Genomic DNA, 19,364 nt, shown 5'->3' with positions numbered 1-19,364 from the left:
GCCTCCTGAGTAGCTAGGATGACAGACGTAAGCCACAGATACCTCACGTTTGCCATTTACTTGGAGATGTGTCTCATGGACTTTTCTGCTTGGGCTGCCTTCAAGTCGTCACCCCCCAGATCTTGGCCTCCAGTGTATGTGGCAGTACCAGTGTGAGCCACAGGCACCAGGCTGAAGTTATGGGGTTATTGTGTTTTAATACTGAATTTGAACTCTTACAGTTTCCCAGCCCTACTATGTAGAGGTCATGTGGTTTATTTCCCTACCTGCCTGGCTGCTTAAGGCATTTGTTGGCTTAACTTGAGTCACAAGAAAAGATTACCAGCCACTATGTTGGCTGGTTCTAGAACTGTAATAAAACTTCCCTATTTTCCACAGGAACAGTAATGACAATAGAATGCCGCCATCAAATTTCTGTGCTTTGTACTGATTTTCCTCTGATGGCCTTTCATTCTTTCATTTTGTACACAATATATCACTGGCAGGGAGAACTTTTTTTTTTTCTTTTTTCTTTTTTTGGTGCTGGTACTCGGGCTTCAACAAAGGGCCTGGGCATTATCCCTTAGCTTTTTTTGCTGAAAGGCGGCACGCTGCCACTTGAACCACAACTTCATTTCCAGATTTTTGGTAGTTAATTGGAAGTAACAGTGTCGCAGACTTTCCTGCCTGAGCTGGCTTTGAACCATGATCCTCAGATCTCAGTCTCCTGAGCAGCAAGGATGACAGATGTGAGCCACCGGCAGAGCAGGTGTTTTTATCCTGGGGAGGTGTGGTTCCAGTGTTTTTGCCACTCTGAGTTCATGCAGTGAGACTTCTGCTTACTCTGTGCCGGTGTGGAGCTCTGTGATATGTGGAGCTTTACATATATTATTCGCTTTAATGTTCACAGTGCTTTGTCAAGTTGGGCTGCTTGGGTCTCATCCTTCCTTTACTGATTAGGGAGTAGTTAGAGCTTAGAGCTGGGATCCAGCTCCAGGCCTGTCCCTCTCCGCTAAAGGACAGTGCTTCCCAGGATGTGGAGTTGGGAAAGGCCCACCCCTGCAGAGAGAGAACTGGGAGTGGGTCTGGGCCTTTGGTCTTTAAGTGGTGGCCTGGTGTGGCACTGCCAGCTCCTGGACCTCCATTCCTTTTTTTTATGAAGTGAGAGGGAGGACTTGGCCTAATTTATGAGAACAATGCTGGGTTGTTGTGGCCTCTGCTGAAGGATTCCAGCCCACAGCCTGGGTTTCAGCTATAACCCATGTGTTTTCTCAGCCCACCACACCCTGCCTTCCCCAGGCTCTCTCCCTGGCAGCCAGTGTTCTCTGATCCCTTGGGCAACTTTGTTTTTGGTGCTGGTTCTGGGGTTTGAACTCGGGGCTTGGGCGCTGACCCTGTTCTTTTTGCACAGGGCTAGCATGTTACCACTTGACCACAGCTCCATTTCTGGCTTTTCTGGTCATTTATTGGAGCTGAGTCTCATGAATCCTCTGTCCAGGGATGGCTCTAATCTGCAGTCCTCAGATCTCAGCCTCCTGATTAGCTAGGATCACAGGTACCTGGCTGTTGAACAGTTCCCTAAACCTTGAAGTCGGGCATCAGTAGATTATAGTCACGCCTATAATCTTAGCTGCTCAGGAGGCTGAGATCTGAGGACTGAGGTTCAAAGAGAGCTCAAGCAGAAAAATCTGTGAGACTTACCTCTTACCAGCAAAAAACCAGAAGCAGAGCTGTGGCTCAAGTGGTAGAGCCTTGAGTGAAATAGCTAAGGGGCAGAAGCCAGGCCCTGCATTCAAACTCCAATACTGGCACACATACCAATCCATAAATAGCTCATAGTTATTTATTTTTCCTCAGCCTGTGTTTGTTTGCATTTCCCATACAAGGAAAGGTCTGTCACCACTTCTGCCCTCTGAATCTGCCACCTGGGTTATTGAAGTTAGAGATTTAGAAAGGTCTAAGTGATGGGCAATCCCGTCAGGGAGTGGAATTCTGTGGGTACAGCTCTGCACTGGGTGTGAGCTGCAGACAGTGGACAGTGGGGAAGGAGAGTGGGCTGTAGAGGCCTTGGCCACAGGTCGATCCTGGAACAGGAGCCCTGACTTGGCCTCCATTAAGCGTCATGTACGGAAGGTTTAACAACAGCATTGATGTTACACAAACACACAGGCTGCTGGACCACTTGTGTGGTCACAGGCACGGCTTAGGTGGAATCGGGAGGGGTTTGTACGAGACCAGGGCAATGAGCAAAAGTGTGGCTGGGGAGCTATCAAGAGGAGTGGTTCTCTGGGGCTGGGGCTTGGAGATGGGGTTGGTGTTTTGGGGTTGCGCAAGCACAGAGTTCGTAGCCAGGCAGAGGTGCAGACCAGGAAGAGCAGGGTGTTTGAGACACCGGTGGTCTGGTGAGCTGAAAGCCAGTTCCTCCGCAAAGCCACCATGAGGTAGGTGTGTGAGTACAGGGTCCCCACAGGTGTCTGCCAGCCAGTGGCCCTTAGTTGGATTTGGGAGAGTTGGTGGGCAGCAAGAAGACCCCTTCACTGCGGGTGGTGTGGGTACAGCCCCGAGGCTGTACTGTGCGCTGCTGCGTGGCCTCTGCAGAGAAGATGGTGTTGTGGTCGGAAAGAAGGGTGACCTGCAGTCACCCTTCGAGGAAGGCTCTCACCCCGTGTTGCAGGAAACGCTGAACCAGACGTGCCCAGGCCTCCCCCACTGAGTCACAAGGAAAGAACAGAACAGAAGGCACTAGCCATGCCCTTGAAGGAATGGGGGAGGCAGAGCTGGAACCTTCTGGCATTCTCCATCACAGATTCCTTCTGTGAGGGGAAAGCTCCTTCACCTCCTCACTAACATGGGGTCTCTAAGCCCTGAGGCTTCGCTCAGATGACTGACAGCGTTCCCAGGGGGCTTTCCTGATGGCACCTCTTTGAAGCCACTGAGAAATGCGGCACGGAAGCCCAGCTCTGTGTTCTCTTGTTCCTCTCTGCTGTGTCCCTGCAGAGCTAGGCTTCAGATCTGTGTGGGCCTCTCCTGTTCCATGGCCTTTAGAATGTTCCAGAGTATTGTTATATTTGTTGGGCTGCACAGAGGGTGGGAGGGGGCTGGGGGTGTAGCTCAGTGGGAATTTTGCCTTGCACGACTAAGGAAAGGGACAGATAAAAGAGGGAGGATGGGAGGAAAAGGGAGGCCCAGGCTGAGAGGAGCCCCTTTGGCTTGGAAAGGGGCCCTGGGCCTGGATGTGGAAGCACCTCTCCCCCTCCTCCCCTCCCCCGGGCCTTTGCTAGAGAGCTGCTCTACCGCTAAGTGGCAGAGCCTCAGAGTGGCTGTTTATAACCTGAGAATTTTGCAAGGTTGCAGTTGTTTCAGCCTAATTTCCGCTTCCTTTCTAAAGTGAAAATGAAGAGTTAAGCAAGCTCATGTTCGAAGGAGGCCCTTTATGCTGGGATTACTAATTACCTGGAAATGTTTCCATAGGGAAAAAACAGAAGAGATGTTTCCCCCTTTTAACTAGACTTTTGAGTGCCAGTGGGGTCCTCCAGGAAGTCTCCTCCTGTGTGAGGCTGATGAGGGTAATTACAAATGTGAGACCTGTGCTTGGAGGGACCTGCAGACAGCCTCAGGGCACTGCTGCTGGGAGCTCTCCCCAGCTTGTGGCAGACACAGCTACTTCCTGTTCCTAATGGAGCCACGTGCCATGCTCAATATTGACACCACAGGCCCGGCTGTGCCTGCCCGGGGAGGAGCCAGTGAAGAAGGTGAATGGTATGATGGGAGGATAGCAGGGTCTTTCATAGACGTATGGATGGATTGCGAGAATGGGCTGGGGGGCCTCTTTTCTATGGGCTTTGCTGGGGGAAGGAAAGCAGAGAATGCTAGAGCTGCTGACAGCTGAGCTGGCCTTTGAAGCCTTTTGACTGTCATTGGAAGGCAGGGGAGGTATGAAGGTGTAGAGACATGAAAGAATACAGCCAGGCATGATAGGGCATGCTTGTAATTCTAGCATTTGGGAGGTCAGCGCGGGAGAATGGTGTTAGAAACCAGCCTGGGCTACAATTGCAAGTTGGAGGCCAGTCCAAGCTACATAGTGGTATCTAGTCTTAAAATATAAATCAAAACCCCCCACATGAGGTAGGGAATCAAAGGACACAGAAATGGCAGGTGGTTCAGGAAGAGTGGCTCGGCTGCGGATGGAGTATCACAGAAGGAAGCATACATGGCTTTCTTTGGACCTGGAGGACTTTTTTTTTTTTTTTTTTTTTTAACAGCAGTGATCTCTTGTGAGCCGCATGGGTCTCAGCACCAGTATGCTTTGTTGTTAGATACAAAACAAGACATTTCTGCAGAAGACTACCATGGCTCAGGTGTAGAGCCACCTGCTTTCACCGGGGGCCCAACATCACCAGACCAGGGGTTGACTGTGTAGTGTGGCCAGCTCTGGGCTCTGCAGACGCCCCTGAGTTTTCTCTGCCTCCGTTGTCTTGGCAGGGCTGCTGCGTGAATTGTGTGAGTTAATATGTAAAGGCTGGGCCAGGGGTGTGGCCTAGTGGTAGAGTGCTTGCCTAGCATGCACAAAGCCCTGGGTTTGATTCCTTGGTACCATATACACAGAAAAAGCTGAGAGTGGTGCTATGGCTCAAGTGGTAGAGTACTAGCCTTGAGAAAGCTCAAGAATGTTGTCCAGGCCCTGAGTTCAAGCCCCAGGACTGGCAAGGAAAAAAAAACAGGTAAAGCCTTGTTCATGACAGCGTTGTTAGCTAGCATTCTCTTCCTCCTCCTCCAAGGAAATATGGTAGAGAGGGAAGGGAACTAACTGGCATCATAAAACCTAGCCAGTGTTGACAAAGCTCATAGACCCTCCTCCCTGGTAATGGTGAGGGTGCCCAACGTCTCCTCCAGTGGAACTTGAGTCTCCCCTCTGCACTGGAGGAATGCTTCCTGGGAGCTGGGTGGTGCCAGGCTGGGTAATGAAAGTAGGTACTGCAGAGTCACTGGAGGACTGTCTACATGGTTTGCCCTCAATCCAGTAGTGTCCGTGGAGGCCAGTGACAAGTCTCTTCTGCTGTCCCTTATAGATGGACTTTCTTCACAGCTTATGCCCCACTTAGTCTTGAGCTTTTTTTGCGGGTGATGAGCAGAGGTGCAGACCCCCTTAACTGAAGGGCTTTCCTTGGCAGGGCACAGGGCTTGTCAGGTGGCCTGGCACAGGAAGTGTGGCATGGATCTGGCAAGCCTGCATTGCCCTCTTTCTTGTCCTGGGGTTTTGTGCTTTCTTCTTCCAGGAGTCTGCCTGGCTGTGTATTTCTGCAGTGGCCTCCTGTAGCCCTGTGAGTTTTGCTTCTCTGTATCTTTGGCATGTGCATGGCTCGGGCTTTGCCATGGTTCTTGAAAGCTCTAAAACTGTGACTTTAGTGCTCTGGCATCCAGTATCACTTTGCTGCTTTAACCTGTGTCTTTTCAGTTCCAGAGAAAGAATTAAATTAGTCCAGCTAAAGTTGGACGCCTACCTCCGTCCCATCGGCTGGGCTGGGGCTGGAATAGCTGACCTGTGCTTTGTCAGGGGTGAAGACTGGCTGAGCACGGGAGTCTTTCAGATCATCTGCGTAGTTGTACATGTCCATGCTTTGCACAGGGGTGTGAATTTCTGGAACAGCCACGACTCACTCAGTGTCTTGCTGGGTGTGTGTGTGTTCACATGTGTATATTCACTGGAGCTTGATGCATCTTACTATATATGAGTTACGCCTTCAAGTTTTAGAAATGACCTGCCCTCGGTGCAGTCCTGCTTTCCAGATGCATCGGCTGCACACTGAGGATGCAGCTTCCTGCTGTGCCATCCACAGCCCTGGCACCAGCCTGGCATGAGAACTCTACAGTGTTTCTCCAGAAGCTGTGCTGTGGGCTAGCTTCTTTTCTGGCCTATTGTGTGCTTAGGAACCTAAAAGCTGCACGTGAATGGTTCTACCTGGAGCTGTGCGAGCTGTGGCAACTTTAGGAGTGTCGGGCCTGCTCACTGGAAGCCCTTTAGACTCGATGTGGTTAGAATGCACAGTAATTGAAGCCTGCTCACGGGGCGGGGTGACCCTGGTCAAGGTGGCTCCAAGTTCTGTCCACCCTGCCATTGGTCTGCTGATGATCATGGCCCTTCACCGAGCTGTGAGCCTCACAGTGTGCGAGTGTGAGCATGTGCATGTGTACACGCAAGTGTGTGTGCACTAGGACTTGAACTCAGATCCTGGGCATTCTCCCTTACGTTTGTTTTTTTTTTTCTTCTCTCAAGATTGGCCCTCTACCACTTGAGCTACAGTTCTACTTCTGGCTTTTGGCTGGCTAATTGGAGATAAAAGAGTGTCACAGATTTCCCTGCCTGGGCTGGCTTAAACTAAGATCCTCAGATCTCAGCCTCCTGAGTAGCTAGGATGACAGGCGTGAGCCATGGGCACTGCCTTGAGCTCCACTATTGAAATGAGGTGACAGTCTTGTGCTGCTGGGAGCACGGAGGAAAAGGAGGAAAAGCACTTTGCAAACCATTTCTTTCTCTTTCACATGTACATGTCCTGGCTTGGCGGTTACTTTTTACAGCTCATTTCTGAAGCAGTCCACCCTCTGTGCAGCCTGTGGGTGTGCAGGGATGGACTTTCTCCCTGTCACGGAGAGGTTTATACCCATCAGGCTGTGAGAACTGACATCTGTTAGGGCTGAAAATTGATGGCATACAGGAACAATAGCTTAGCCACACGTGTGCCTGCAGAGGCTGGTGGTCTGTTCGTGAGGACCAACTGCACGAGAAAACCTCCAGGGTGCAGAAAGGTCTTTTTTATTAAGAGGATGGCTGCTCCTGGACCTGTAGGCAAGAAGTATAAGTACACATTGAAATGATCCATCAGCCAGCGGCCTCCTTCCTCAGACCCCAGAGAGCGTGCGCACAGTGCCACTAAGCCACTGAGTTGCCTTGGATACCAGTCACGTGGCCCCTCTCCCAGACTTGCTCAAAATGATTTATTTCCTTTGATTTTGGAGAGACGTGGGGGAGGGCTCAGAGGCACTTGCTGGCCGCTTCCTTAGCAGAAGGGTCTTTGTGGGGAGCCTCCCCTGTGCCCAGCACTGCCCTGGAACCCTCAGCCCTTGGCCTTGGCAGTAGGGACAAAAATAGCATTTCCTGTCCTGATTTTTCTTTCTGGCCTTGGCACCTTCCCACAGAAAGGGGGCTCCACATTGGTCCTGGGGGGAAGGAGATGTAGTTATGAGGAGGGAGGAAGAGGGATGGGAGGGAGGGACAGACATACAGACAGAGGAGGGAACTTGGGCCTGGTGACTGGCTTGCCTGAGTTGCCTGACTGCTTCAGCTGACCCCTGAGCCAGGAGAAGACTGTCAACTCTTTTATCTGTCTCAGCGTGTACTTCCTGCTCCAGGATGGGAATTGGTAGTAAATCTGCTCTTCTACACTGAGTCATCCTGACCCCTGAACTCCTGACCCAGGGGCAGAGCTGGCCACTGGCTGAGCTGACCTAGCTCTATGCTAATTCTGCCCCGCTTGCTGATCCCATCTAAAGAGACAGCGGCCTAGGGAGAGGCTGAGATGTGCTCTAGAAAGGTCCACACCCAGTTGGTCCCTGTGTTACTTTGGTCATGTTTGGTGACGCCCTTCTCCATTCTTACCAGGCGGCTGTGACTGTGTATGTGACGCGGAGAAGTAGAGCCTCCTGGGAACCATGCCACCACCATCTGACATTGTCAAAGTGGCCATTGAGTGGCCAGGTGCTAATGCCCAGCTCCTTGAGATCGACCAGGTATGCTCCCGAGAGGAGCTGCAGGGTGGAAAGGAGGGGGGCATCTGGGGTCTGGCACATGATGTCTGCAGCGGCGGGGTGGGGGGGAGGCTTCCTCCTCCACCCACTCTGGGCCCCCATGTGGCCCGAGGGTGCTCTCCAGTCACATCTGGCCTGAGTGGCTTGTGGCTGCAGGTGAAGGGGCTCTCCCCATCTCACTACGTATGTGTGTCTTTCAGAAACGGCCCCTGGCGTCCATCATCAAGGAAGTCTGCGATGGGTAGGTTGAGTGACCTTGTTTTCAGTGGTGGCAGCTAGCACTGAAGGAAGCCACTGGGCCTAGAAGAGTCTCCGTAGGCTCTCCAGAAGAGCAGGGCCTGTGCGGGCCCTTCCTGGACCCCACCCTCAGGGAAGGCCCTGAGATCTGTGAACCTTGGTTCATTCTCTTCAGTTCAGGAATGCCCACAGTTTGGGTGCTAATAAATTAGCTCATTGTCACAGTTCCACCCAGAGCTCCGTTTTCATTCTGCTGAGCCCTAGACAGGCTACTCGATCTGTTGAGCAACTCTTCATTTTTACTTTATTTGTTTAGTTTTGCAGTTCTGGCATTTGAACTCAGTATACTTTGTTAGGCAGGTGCTCTGCCACATGAGCCAAACTTCAGCTCTTTTTGCTTCATTCTATTTCTAATAGTCTTTCATATTGGCCTTGAACTGCAATCCTCCTATGTATGCCTTCTGTACACCCTGGATTATCTAGGCTTGTGCTGCTCTGCCTGGCTTGTTGGTTGTTTCTAGAGGAATGATCAATGGCATAGACTCTTTGTCTCACACAGGTGGTCATTACCAAACCCAGAGTACTACACGCTCCGATATGCGGATGGACCCCAGCTCTACATCACTGAACAGGTTAGTACGGAGCCAGGGGCAGCACGGGCGTTGCTGCCAGTGACCCACCCAAGGAGACAGCACTGTCCAATGTACTTAGCTCCGGTTCTTGAGTGAGGAGCTGCTTTTTCTGGACAGAAGGTCTCCGAATTGTCCCTCAGAATTGAGCACCCCCCCAGGCCCCCATTCGCTGCAGGGATTCCAAAGTGTACAGCTGTTCACTTGGGCAGTCTTTGCCTAGAGCCTAGGTACAGCCTGCATCCTTTATATCATCTTCAGATGGCTTGTGGTACCTACTAAAATGGGAGTGCCAAGTAAGGGTTGTTAAGTTGTATTGTTTAGGTTATCATGATGCAGAAAATCTGATGTTCAAAAGCAACATTTTGCTGGGCACTGGTTGCTCATACTTATAATCTTTGCTACTCAGGAGGCTGAGATTTGAGGGTTACAGTTAGAAGCCAGCCTGAGCAGGAAAGCCATGAGACTCTTACCTCCAGTTAACCAGCAAAAAAGCCAGGAGTAAAGCTGTGGTCAAAGTGGTCAAGTGCTACGCTTAAGCTTTAGTGCTTGAGCAGGCCATGAGTTCAAGCCCCAAGACTGGCAATAAACAAAAGCAACTCCTTCCCCCCTACACATATTTTTAATTAACCACTTAACTGGTTATCTATGGATGGAACCTGAAAACAAGAAAAGCCAACTATAATTTAAAATGACCACAAGCTGAGTGTCAGTGGCTCACGCCTGTACTCCTAGCTACTCCAGAGGCTGAGATCTGAGGATCACAGTTTGAAGCCAGCCTGGTCAGGAAGGACCTTGAGACTTTCATCTCTCAAAAGCTGGAAGTTACTGTAGGTCAAATGGTAGAGTACCAGTATTGAACAAAGAAAACTCAGGAACCACACCGAGACCCTCAGTTCAAGTCCCAGGACCTTCACACCCCAAATATGAAACAAAAAGTCGTCTGTTTTCCTTTTGTTTTTTTAGATTTTACTAACATTGATTTTTTACATCATATTTCAAATGTCAAGTTTAACAAATATTCAAGAATGGATTCTCTATATGTAATTACTGGCACATAAATTTAAGAACAAAATTAATTAAGCTGAGAGTTTGTATGTCGTAGGTAAATATCAATCTATATAATATAACATGTCATAGAGTATATATCCCATCATAGATTTTTATGTGCATGTAGTTTTATTAATATCTCCAAGTTCATGTCAATGACCTTGAGTACCGAGTATTGAGTCATTGCTCTTGTACTGTTTGGATCTAATATCCACATATCAAGAAGACCGTGCACCTTTTGTTCCTTTGGTCTTGACTAATCTCACTCAGCATGATTTGCTCTAGTTCCATCCACTTCCCAGCAAATGCCATTATTTTATCTTGTCTGTTGGCTATGTAGAATTCCATTGTATATATGTGCCACATTTTTTGTATTCATTCATCTGTAGTGGGGCATCTGGGTTGTTTCCATCACTTGGCTATTGTGAATAGTGCAGAGATGAACATGGCTGAGCAGGTGTCCTTATCATAGCCTGGGTTGTGATGTTCAGGGTAGATGTCCAGGAGTGGTATGGCTGGGTCATAGGGAAGGCCTATTTTTTAAGGAACCTCCAAGCTGTCGTGCAGAGTGGCTGAACTAGTTTACATTCCCACCAGCAGTGTAGTAGGGTTCCTCTTTCTCCACATCCCACCAGCATTTGTTGTGGTCTGAGTTCAGAATATTGGCCATTCTGATTGGGGTAAGGTGCTATTGTTTTCCTATTTTCTTTGTCACATTTTTGTTTTCTTTTTGCTCCCCAGACACGAAACGATATTAAAAATGGGACAATCTTACAACTGGCCGTCTCCCCGGTAGGTCCTCCTCTTGCTTAGGGAGTCCATTAACTTAACAGTGCATGCTGGTCAGGAGTGTAGGGGAGGCACAGAAGTGGAGGGACCAAGGGTGGAGGGAAACACTGGGAGAGCAAAGGTGACATCGTCCAAAGCAAGAAATGCTCTCTTTACGTGACTTCCATAACTGTAACCCTTCTGTACATCACCTTTATAATAACGATAAAACCATTTTAAAGTGCATGCTGGGAGTTAGTGGTGCATGCTGGATATGCAGTAAAACACACTACTACAAAAACAGGTAAAACATTGGCTGAGCTCAGTGATGTACGCTTTGAATGCCTACACGTTGAGAAGCAGAGATTGGAAAGATCATGGTTCAAGGTCAGCCTGGGCAAACAGGCCAGGCATAGTGGTGCAGGTTCTAATCCCAGGTATGGTGGGAGACATGAGTAGACGAATCACTGCTGGAGGCAGCCACACAAGATCCTGTTTAAAAATAACTTAAGCCAAAAAGGCTGCAGGCGTGGCTCAAGTGGTAGAGAATCAGCATAGCAGGTCCAAGACCTTTACACGTGTTAAGGCTAGCGCTCTACCACTTAAGCCACAGTGCCACTTCCACCTTTTTCTGTGTATGTGATACCAAGGAATCAAGCCCAGGGCTTTGTGCATGCTAGGCAAGTACTCTATCACTAGGCTGCACTAGGATGCCAGGGACATCCTAGCCTGCTCTTGTTTTCTTAATGAGGGAGAGCAGACCCTCTGAGAGGGAAGTCAGGCCCGCCAGCATCGCAGGCGGTGTGTTGTTGCCTTAATGCTTGGTTTCATGCATCATAGCCAATGGGGTACACACAATGTGGTAGGCACAGCCAGTGGGGTAGACACAGCTGGTGAGGTAACCCCATTTGCAGACAGGGAAACTGAGGACACAACTTGTTGCTTGTCATACAGCTGGCCGAACCTGCTCTTGAAGCCTGGCCTGTCTGACGCTAGACAGGCCCCCATTTCTCCGGACTTCATCCCATCCTCCAGAGCTGTGTTCCTTCCCAGTGGGGAAGGAGCTGGCCAGCAGCAGCCCAGAGTGTTGTCTCCAGAGCAAAACTGACATTTAGACTGGAAATGTCTGTGCATGCTACAGCCAGGGCTCTTCAGATTTTTCTAGCTCCTGACCTTTTCCCCACCTTAGGACCTGGTGGATTTGCGCAGCACCGAAAGTCATGTGCAGTGACAGCCTTCTCTGTCCGGGAGAGGGGCCGGGGGAGGGCCCTGGCCTGACTCCTTGGCTGGCAACAGAACTGGGCTTTAGTCACTTGCCAGGCACTGAGAGGAAAGATGAGGGGGGAACATTTTTGCCTTTAAGGCTTTTTAGAGCTGAAAATGTTCAATTAAACAATAGGGAGGGAAGGGGAAGAGAGAGAGAGCAAAGAGAGGAGGAGGGAGGCCCCACTGGGCAGTGTCCTGTGGTGGAGGGAGGGAGGACTGTGCCATCTTTATAAAGAGGATGTCCATCCTCATTTCCCAGGACTTGGAGAGAAAGTTTTGTTTGTTTGTTTGTATTGTCAGGCTTATCACATTGTAGGATTAGAAGGGACCTGAAGGGTCATCAGATTAGGTTCTGTCTCTGGTAATCTCCTAGGACAGTGACAGGAGCTCTGTCCCTTCCCAGATCCTTCTGCTGCTGATGGGTTAGTGTTAGAAGACTCGAGTTATGACAGGGTCTGCTTCTCTGGCTCACTCTGCCTGCTCCATAGACCAGAGGGACATAGACAATATGCAGATTGGTTTTGGTATCCTGGAACTCCTTGATTGACCCCATAAACTTGTATTTAGCAACTTGTAAGCCGTGCGAAGACCTGATTCCACAGAGAGGCCCCATGGGCTCTCCACGGCAGTCACCTGCCACAAGGAGCAGATGGCATGTGTTTTGTCCCTGATCTCACAGTCCCGGGCCGCACGCCAGCTGATGGAGAGGACCCAGTCATCCAACATGGAGGCCCGGCTGGATGCCATGAAGGAGCTGGCCAAGCTCTCTGCTGACGTAACCTTTGCCACCGAGTTCATCAACATGGACGGCATCGCTGTGCTGACCAGGCTCGTGGAGAGCGGGACAAAGCTCTTGTCCCAGTGAGTGTTACCAGGGATATCACACTAAGCGCCTGCTGTTTGCGTTGCAGGAGTCACATAAGGACTCACTGAGCCGGGGGCAGTGGACTAGGTGAGCCAGCAGAGGCTCATGGGGCTTGCACAAGTCAGGTGACGGTGTGAACACTGGCATGCCCCCTAAGCAGAAAAATAGGGGCTCTAGAAGTCAGTCCATAGCAGACCTGGCAATTGTATAGGAACGCATGGCCTGCCAGGTGCCAGTCGCTCACACCTGCCATCCTAGCTACTCAGGAGGCTGAGATCTGAGGACTGCACTTCAAAGCCAGCCTGGGCAGGAAAGTCTGTGAGAAGACCCTTATCTCTAGTTAATCACCAAAAGGCCAGAAGTAGAGCTGTGGTTCAAAGCGTAGAGCACTAGCTTTGAGCAAAATACAGGGCCTGAGCTCAAGCTACAGTGCTGGCACTAAAAAAAAGAAAGGGAGCCGGGTGCCAGTGGCTCATGCCTGTAGTCCTAGCTGCTCAGGAGGCTAAGATCTGAGGATTGAGGTTCAAAGCCAGCCCAGGCACAGAAGTCCATGAGACTCTTATCTCTAGTTAACCACCAGCAACTGAAAGTGGCACTGTGGGTTCCACATGGTATAGCTCTAGCCTCCAGGAAAAAGAGCTAAGGACAGTACCCAGGCCCTGTTCAAGGCCCATGACCTATCAGAACAAACAGAAAGAAAGGCAGGCAGGCAAGATAGGCCTGACAAGGGTCCAGACGCAGACTGGACTGTTGATTATCTCCCAGGTGCCCCCTTCCCTCCCCACTCCAGGCCCCTCCCACCACGTGTGCACAGACACCTGCCATCATGTCTGTTTGCTGCCCATTTCTCCACCATCTGCCTGGACCCCCTCCCCAATATGCACTTCAGGGAGAAGGAGACCGGAACTTGGTTCCCCTTTAAGTACCCCTCCCCCTCCCCCTCAGAGTGGAGTGATTGTGGCAAGGCTGCACCTTGTGGCCAGTGGCAGGTGACAGATACTTAGGGTTCTGTGTGAGCCCGCAGAGCCTCAGCAGGCACATGGGGAGTCGGAAATCTTCTCAGCTGCATCTTCAGCAAACCAATCAATGGATCTTAGGCATTTGCTTTACATTTTGGATCTTCCAGCTGCATGGAAGTCCGGAGCCTTCAGGAGCCATCAACTGCCCCGCAGTCTCCCAGGAGTGTGGGTTAGACTAGCCAGGCCTTAGTTTACCATCCTACCTTGCAGTGTTCGTTACTAATGGGAATATGTCTGAACATGCTGGAACGTAGAATAGGGTTTGTTAATTACAGAGCACTGAACATCTGTATGAAGAGTACAGGTGTGGGGGGAGGAACTGGAGACCGCACCCATAATCCATTCCTACCAGTGTTACCACGAGGGCTCTGCAGGCAAGGCAGCCTGTCCTGGCCACGGCGCTGGGAGGCTAATCTGTGGGACGACTCCGTTTTACTGAGGCGGAAACTGAAGGTCCAAGGGATAGCTTTCTTTGCTAGTAAGTGGTCGAAGAGCAACTGAACCAGGTTGAAGCCTTGTACTCCTTCTCCATGCTGCTGCAGGTAGTATGGGACACGAGTGTAGTCGGAGGAAAGTCTTTGGGAAAGACTGGAGTCTCTGTTCTGTGCAGCAACACGGAGAAGGCTAGCGTCACAGCCAGAACCCGCTTGTTCTCAGCGAGCAGAACCTCAACTGAATCTGCTCTGCATCTAGCCAGGGCGACACACAGACACCTCCTGTGGATTGTGCAGCTGATGGGTGTTTACACTGAAGTCTGCCTTGTTGTAGTTGCTGTCACACTTGTGTTCCTAGATCTGAATCTTTGTATTATTTTGTGTGTGTGTATGTGTGTGTCGCACATGTCTCAGCTACAGTGAGATGCTGGCATTCACCCTGACTGCCTTCTTAGAGCTCATGGACCATGGCATTGTCTCCTGGGACATGGTTTCAATCACCTTTATTAAGCAGGTGAGGCCTCCACTGCTCTGTCTCCTTCCTCCTTCAGCCACCAGGTCTGTGGACACTAGGGAAGACAGGGATAATTCCCCGGAAAACTGTCAGTTTTGTCATCCCTGAGGCCCATGCTTCTCCTCCCCAGGCTCTGATCTGTGGCTCCTGAAAGTTCACATTCTACTTTACAGATGGATTTTCAACCTGAAGCGTTCTAACTTGACAAACTCATTATACGTTGACGGTACCACACCTAACTGAACATCCTGAGATCAGGCTGCTGCTCTCAGGCCTCTGGTTCCCTGTCACTGAGGCAGGCCTAACTGGGGCTCAGCATTGGAAGGGCCTGTGGTCATCACTAGCCCTGGATAAGAGCAAAAGTTCTAAGTAGTTTCTCCAAAGTCATGTAACTTGTGTGACCCTGAAAAGCAGAAACAGAGCGAGTAGAGCCAGACCACAAGTCAGCAGCCATTGTCCTCTCAGGGCACAAAGTAGAACAGGCTCTAAACTGAAGGTGACCCGAGTAGAACCATCGGTGGGTCTTGGAACGAAACAATCAGCCAGCTGCTATCCTCCCTGAGTCTCCAACCTGCTTCCCTGCCTCTTCCTTCCTGATGGATAAAAAAGTGTGCTTGTTACACGTGCTTTCTATTCACAAATCTACAAGGTGTAGCCTGTTTGAGTTGTGGGGGGGGGGCACTGAGCGGGTAGAAGAGTACTTCTGGTTCTGACAGAATGGGTAGCATCCATTCAGAAAACTGAGCTGAAACCAGAGGCTAGTGTTAGATCCCCCGTCCTAGGACTGCCTGGCTTGGTTTGGAACAGTGGGGACTTTCAGCACAGGGGTGTTTGAGCCAGAGCGGACCATCCACGTGCCTACAAGATCATTGAGGATTGAGAAGACAGGAATATGAAGATGTTTGAAGGTCTTTTCCATCTCCAAGTCTGACAGTGTGGAGGGAGGAGGTCTACGTCAGGAGAAAAGTAGATGAAGATAAAGTGAAATCCCAGAATTGACAAACTCTTTCTTTTCTCATGCCCACATTCTTATTTTGAAAACAGATTAAACTCAGTTCTGGAGAAGACATAGTCAAGTGGATATTGTATCTGAGATGGGGGGGTGGGGGGAGCTGTCCATACCTAGGTAACCCTGGCACATTGGCTCATTAACCTGACAACTGCCACGTTCAGGCAGCGTGCTTGAAGACAGAGCCTTAGGACTGGTGCTAGACTGGGTTGAGTGGCTGAGGGCCTGGTTTCCTTGGGCCCTGACTCTTCCACTGAACATGCCCCTCTCTGGGTCTAGATTGCAGGGTACGTGAGCCAGCCCATGGTGGACGTGTCCATTCTTCAGCGGTCCCTGGCCATCCTGGAAAGCATGGTCTTGAACAGCCAGAGTCTGTACCAGAAGATAGCAGAGGAGATCACCGTGGGACAGCTGATCTCACACCTGCAGGTGTAAGAGACCCCGCCCACCCTCCCCTCTGTCTGTTCTTTTCCTCCTCCTGTCTCGTGTAACATCCATGCTGCGCTGATTCTTCAGGACCTCTTCCACACAACTGTCAGAAATCCTCATGTAGTTCAGGCCCACTGCGCCCTGCTCTTCCTGGAGAAACTCACTCCCCATAGTCCTTACGCTCATCTGGAGACTTTCTTACTCGGTACCACCTGCATTAAAGGCTGCTTCTCCCAGTGGTCCAGTAGGCTCTGTTTGCACCTTTGAGAATGACACATAAAATGCTGTATTCTCATTATGTGTTCTTCTGAAACTTTAACCCCTTAGGGACAGGCGTTCTTGCACTCTGATTTAATAGAAGCTCATTTTGTATCTGTTGAATGAACCTTCTGAACCCTCAGGGTACCATGGCACCATAAAGCGTGGGTATATGTGTGCAGACCCAGGCTCTGCAGCATGCAAGGAAGGTCTCTGTCATCAGCAAGCTACTTCACCTTCCCCAGCCTCAGTTTCCTCCTCTCGAGATTGGGGTGGATCCCACCCCCACTTTGCAAGCTGTGGGGCCCAAAGGAGATGGAAAGAAGCACTAGCAAGTTTACCTCTCCAGGCTAAGTGTTCATTAAATACAGGGCTTCTCCCCACCACTTCCTTTTCTTTTGTCTCAGGAAGGCAAAATTGACTTGTGCACAGAAGAGTGCACCCTTGGCAAGCAGGCACCTTTTGTTTATTTTTAAGCCCGCTTAACACATCCCAGCACATTTCCACAACGAAGCCCTGTAGAGCCTTGGAGAATGTTTTCTTTCCCCTCCGTTCTTCCTCTTGCTCCATTCCTTCTCTCACTTCCATGTGGGAGGTGGTCAGAATGTGGCCAGCTCCCCTCGAGGGTTCCGGGGGACTCCGGCACCCCCAGATTTAAGGGCTGATTTCCCACCTATCCTGGGGAAAAGAGCACAGTGACTTCTTCGCAGCTCTGATGTCACCTTGTAACCCTGAAGGAACTGGCCACTGCTAGTTGTCCACCAGAAGAGCTCATCAGGCTGACAAGGGCGGAGGGGAGGTTGGAGGCCTGGCTGCAGGGGTTTTTCTGGAGACCTCCCACCTTCCCTCTGCTCCTCTGTCTCTAATGATGACCTGGTTGACCTCCCTGAGGACAGTAGGGCCCGTGGAACTTCCCAGAAGTCAGCTGTGACGCTCTCAGGTCGTGCTGTCACTCGCATATGTATTTCTGTAGACCCTCCCGCCTGACCAGAAGGCCCCTCACCCTCCTTCCCGAGGGAAGGAGCTGCCTGTGGGTGCTGTGGGAACAGCTTGTCCGGTGCCAGTTCTATAGGAGTCCTGAGAAGAGTTGTAGTTACTGTGCTCATTCAAACTAAAGCAAGATACATTTACACTCAAAACTCAGAAAGCGGGGCTGGGAGTTTGGCTTAGAGGTTGAGTGCTTGCCTGGCATATATGAAGACCCGGGTTTAATTTCTCTGTTCCGCTTACATAGAAAAAGCCAGAAATGGTGCTGTGGCTCAAGTGACTCTATCCTTGAGAAAGCCCAAGGACAGTGCTCAGACCCTGCAGTCAAGCCCCAGGACTGGCAAAAAAAAAAAAACCCTGAAAAATACAGAGAAGCACACAAAGTGCTCTGGTTGCTTAGTATCCCACTGCTAGTGGTTAATATAACCAGTTCAATGTCTCGTCAGTCTTTTTTTCTGTTACTTTTAACAAAGTTGGGATTTTATTATATGTGTACCTTTGCTTTTTTTTTTTTTCGGTCGGTCATGGGGCTTGACCTTGGTCTGGGCATGGTCCCTGAGCTCTTCAGCTCAAGGCTAGTACTCTACCACTTGACCAAAGCGCTGGTAATTAATTGGAGATGAGTCTCTCACAGACTTTCCTGCCCGGCTTGGCTTTGAGCTGAGATCCTCAGATCTCAGCCTCCTGAATAGCTAGGATTACAAGCGTGAGCCACCGGCACCCGGCTGCTTTTTCTTGTTGAATAATATATATTGAACATTTCTCCAAGTCAAAGACACATCTAAATCTTTTTTGCATCCCAGATGCCTTCAGAAATCCAACTGTGGACTCACTTCTATGGAAAACATGGTCAACTAAATAAATGGGATAGAATAATTTCATAATTTTGGTTCCCTGTGTCTGTGTGTGCGCGCATGCCTGTGTATGCTCACGTGTGTGTGTGTGTGTGTGTGTGTGTGTGTGTGTGTGTGTGTGCGTGTGTGTGGTACTGGGGCTTAAAATCAGGGCCTTAGCTTTTTTGCTCAAAGCTGGCAATCAACTGGAGCCACAGTTCTACTTCCTGCTTTTTGCTAGTTAATTAGAGATAAGAGTTTCACAGACTTTCCTGTATGGGACTGGCTTTGAACCTTGACATTCAGCTCTCCACCTCCTGAGTAGTTAGAATTACAGACATTGAGCCACGGGTGCCTGCCTTTCTGTACCATTCCTGAAGTTTACATATTGTAGGGATATAAACCAACTCTATGAGTCTTATGTTAAGAATTCTTTCCCTAAAATAGAATTTTAATAGCTAATTTAAATTCTTACATGTTAAACAGTTGCTAATGAGAACATTTAGGTTACTTAATGGGTCTTTGTATTTTTATTAGTGCTCTAATGGCGTTACTTCTTGATATATCTTGTATAGCATTCTGTTTACTGTCTTGGATGTATTCCTATTGTGGATTGGCAGGTCAAGAATGTGCCCACTTGAAATGCTTTTGAGACTTAAGCCTTGGGTTATTATTTGATGAGTCTGTAAGTAATTGCTTCAAGCTGTCTGTGAGCTTCATCTCGCTGTTCAGCCCTCTGATCTCCCTCCTTATCTGTCTCCATTGACACAGCTCCAACCAGGAGATCCAGACCTACGCCATTGCACTGATTAACGCGCTCTTCCTGAAGGCGCCTGAGGACAAGCGACAGGTCTGTGGCTGCCTCTTCAAACTTGCTGCTTGGGCTCTTATAGGAGAATTCCCACTGCACCAACTCTTTGCTGGGCAGAGAGCAGAGATCCAGCCGTTTTTCCCAAGAGCTCCTCCTCTTGGCGTTCTGTGGCCAGAGCCGAGCAGGGTGGCTTTGGCAAGGAGCACTTACTTCGGGGAGAAGATACTTGTGGGTGTTGGATCGGAGCTGGGCCTGAAAGCTCTTCCTCTAGAAGGTAGACTGTCAATATTTCCTACTCTGTGGGCCTCACAGACTCCGCGGCAACTCTCCAACCTGGCTATCGTAGTCTTGCATAATAGGTGAATACAATCAGGCCTGCTGTAGTGGATCTTGGGTAAGAGAATAGGGAAGGGAAAACACTCTGGTGTCATTGTTAAGGTCAGGGATTGGGAATAAATAGCACTCAGCACCAA

At 49.9% G+C, this 19,364-nt stretch overlaps 1 protein-coding gene across 5 annotated transcripts in view; it reads left to right on the top strand.

Annotated features, from left to right (window-relative positions):
* Elmo2 (engulfment and cell motility 2) overlaps nt 1-19,364 on the top strand; it is a 36,958-nt gene that overhangs the window by 2,879 nt on the left and 14,715 nt on the right. For 4 of the 5 annotated variants that reach the window (XM_090352461.1, XM_090352459.1, XM_090352463.1 and 1 more), the window contains exons 2-9: nt 7,637-7,764; nt 7,983-8,023; nt 8,579-8,651; nt 10,440-10,490; nt 12,412-12,593; nt 14,465-14,564; nt 15,853-16,004; nt 18,852-18,930. In XM_090352461.1, the coding sequence (XP_090208587.1) occupies nt 7,687-7,764; nt 7,983-8,023; nt 8,579-8,651; nt 10,440-10,490; nt 12,412-12,593; nt 14,465-14,564; nt 15,853-16,004; nt 18,852-18,930 (756 nt within the window). In that variant the 5' untranslated portion in view covers nt 7,637-7,686. The remainder of the gene's footprint in view (nt 1-7,636; nt 7,765-7,982; nt 8,024-8,578; nt 8,652-10,439; nt 10,491-12,411; nt 12,594-14,464; nt 14,565-15,852; nt 16,005-18,851; nt 18,931-19,364) is intronic. The other variant, XM_090352462.1, reaches the window with a different exon arrangement.

This window comes from Megascapheus bottae, chromosome 18, assembly GCF_031878675.1.
Source record: "Megascapheus bottae isolate mThoBot1 chromosome 18, mThoBot2.hap1, whole genome shotgun sequence".
In the NCBI taxonomy this organism is placed as follows: Eukaryota; Metazoa; Chordata; class Mammalia; order Rodentia; family Geomyidae; genus Megascapheus; species Megascapheus bottae.
This window is presented reverse-complemented; position numbering and strand designations above follow the sequence as displayed.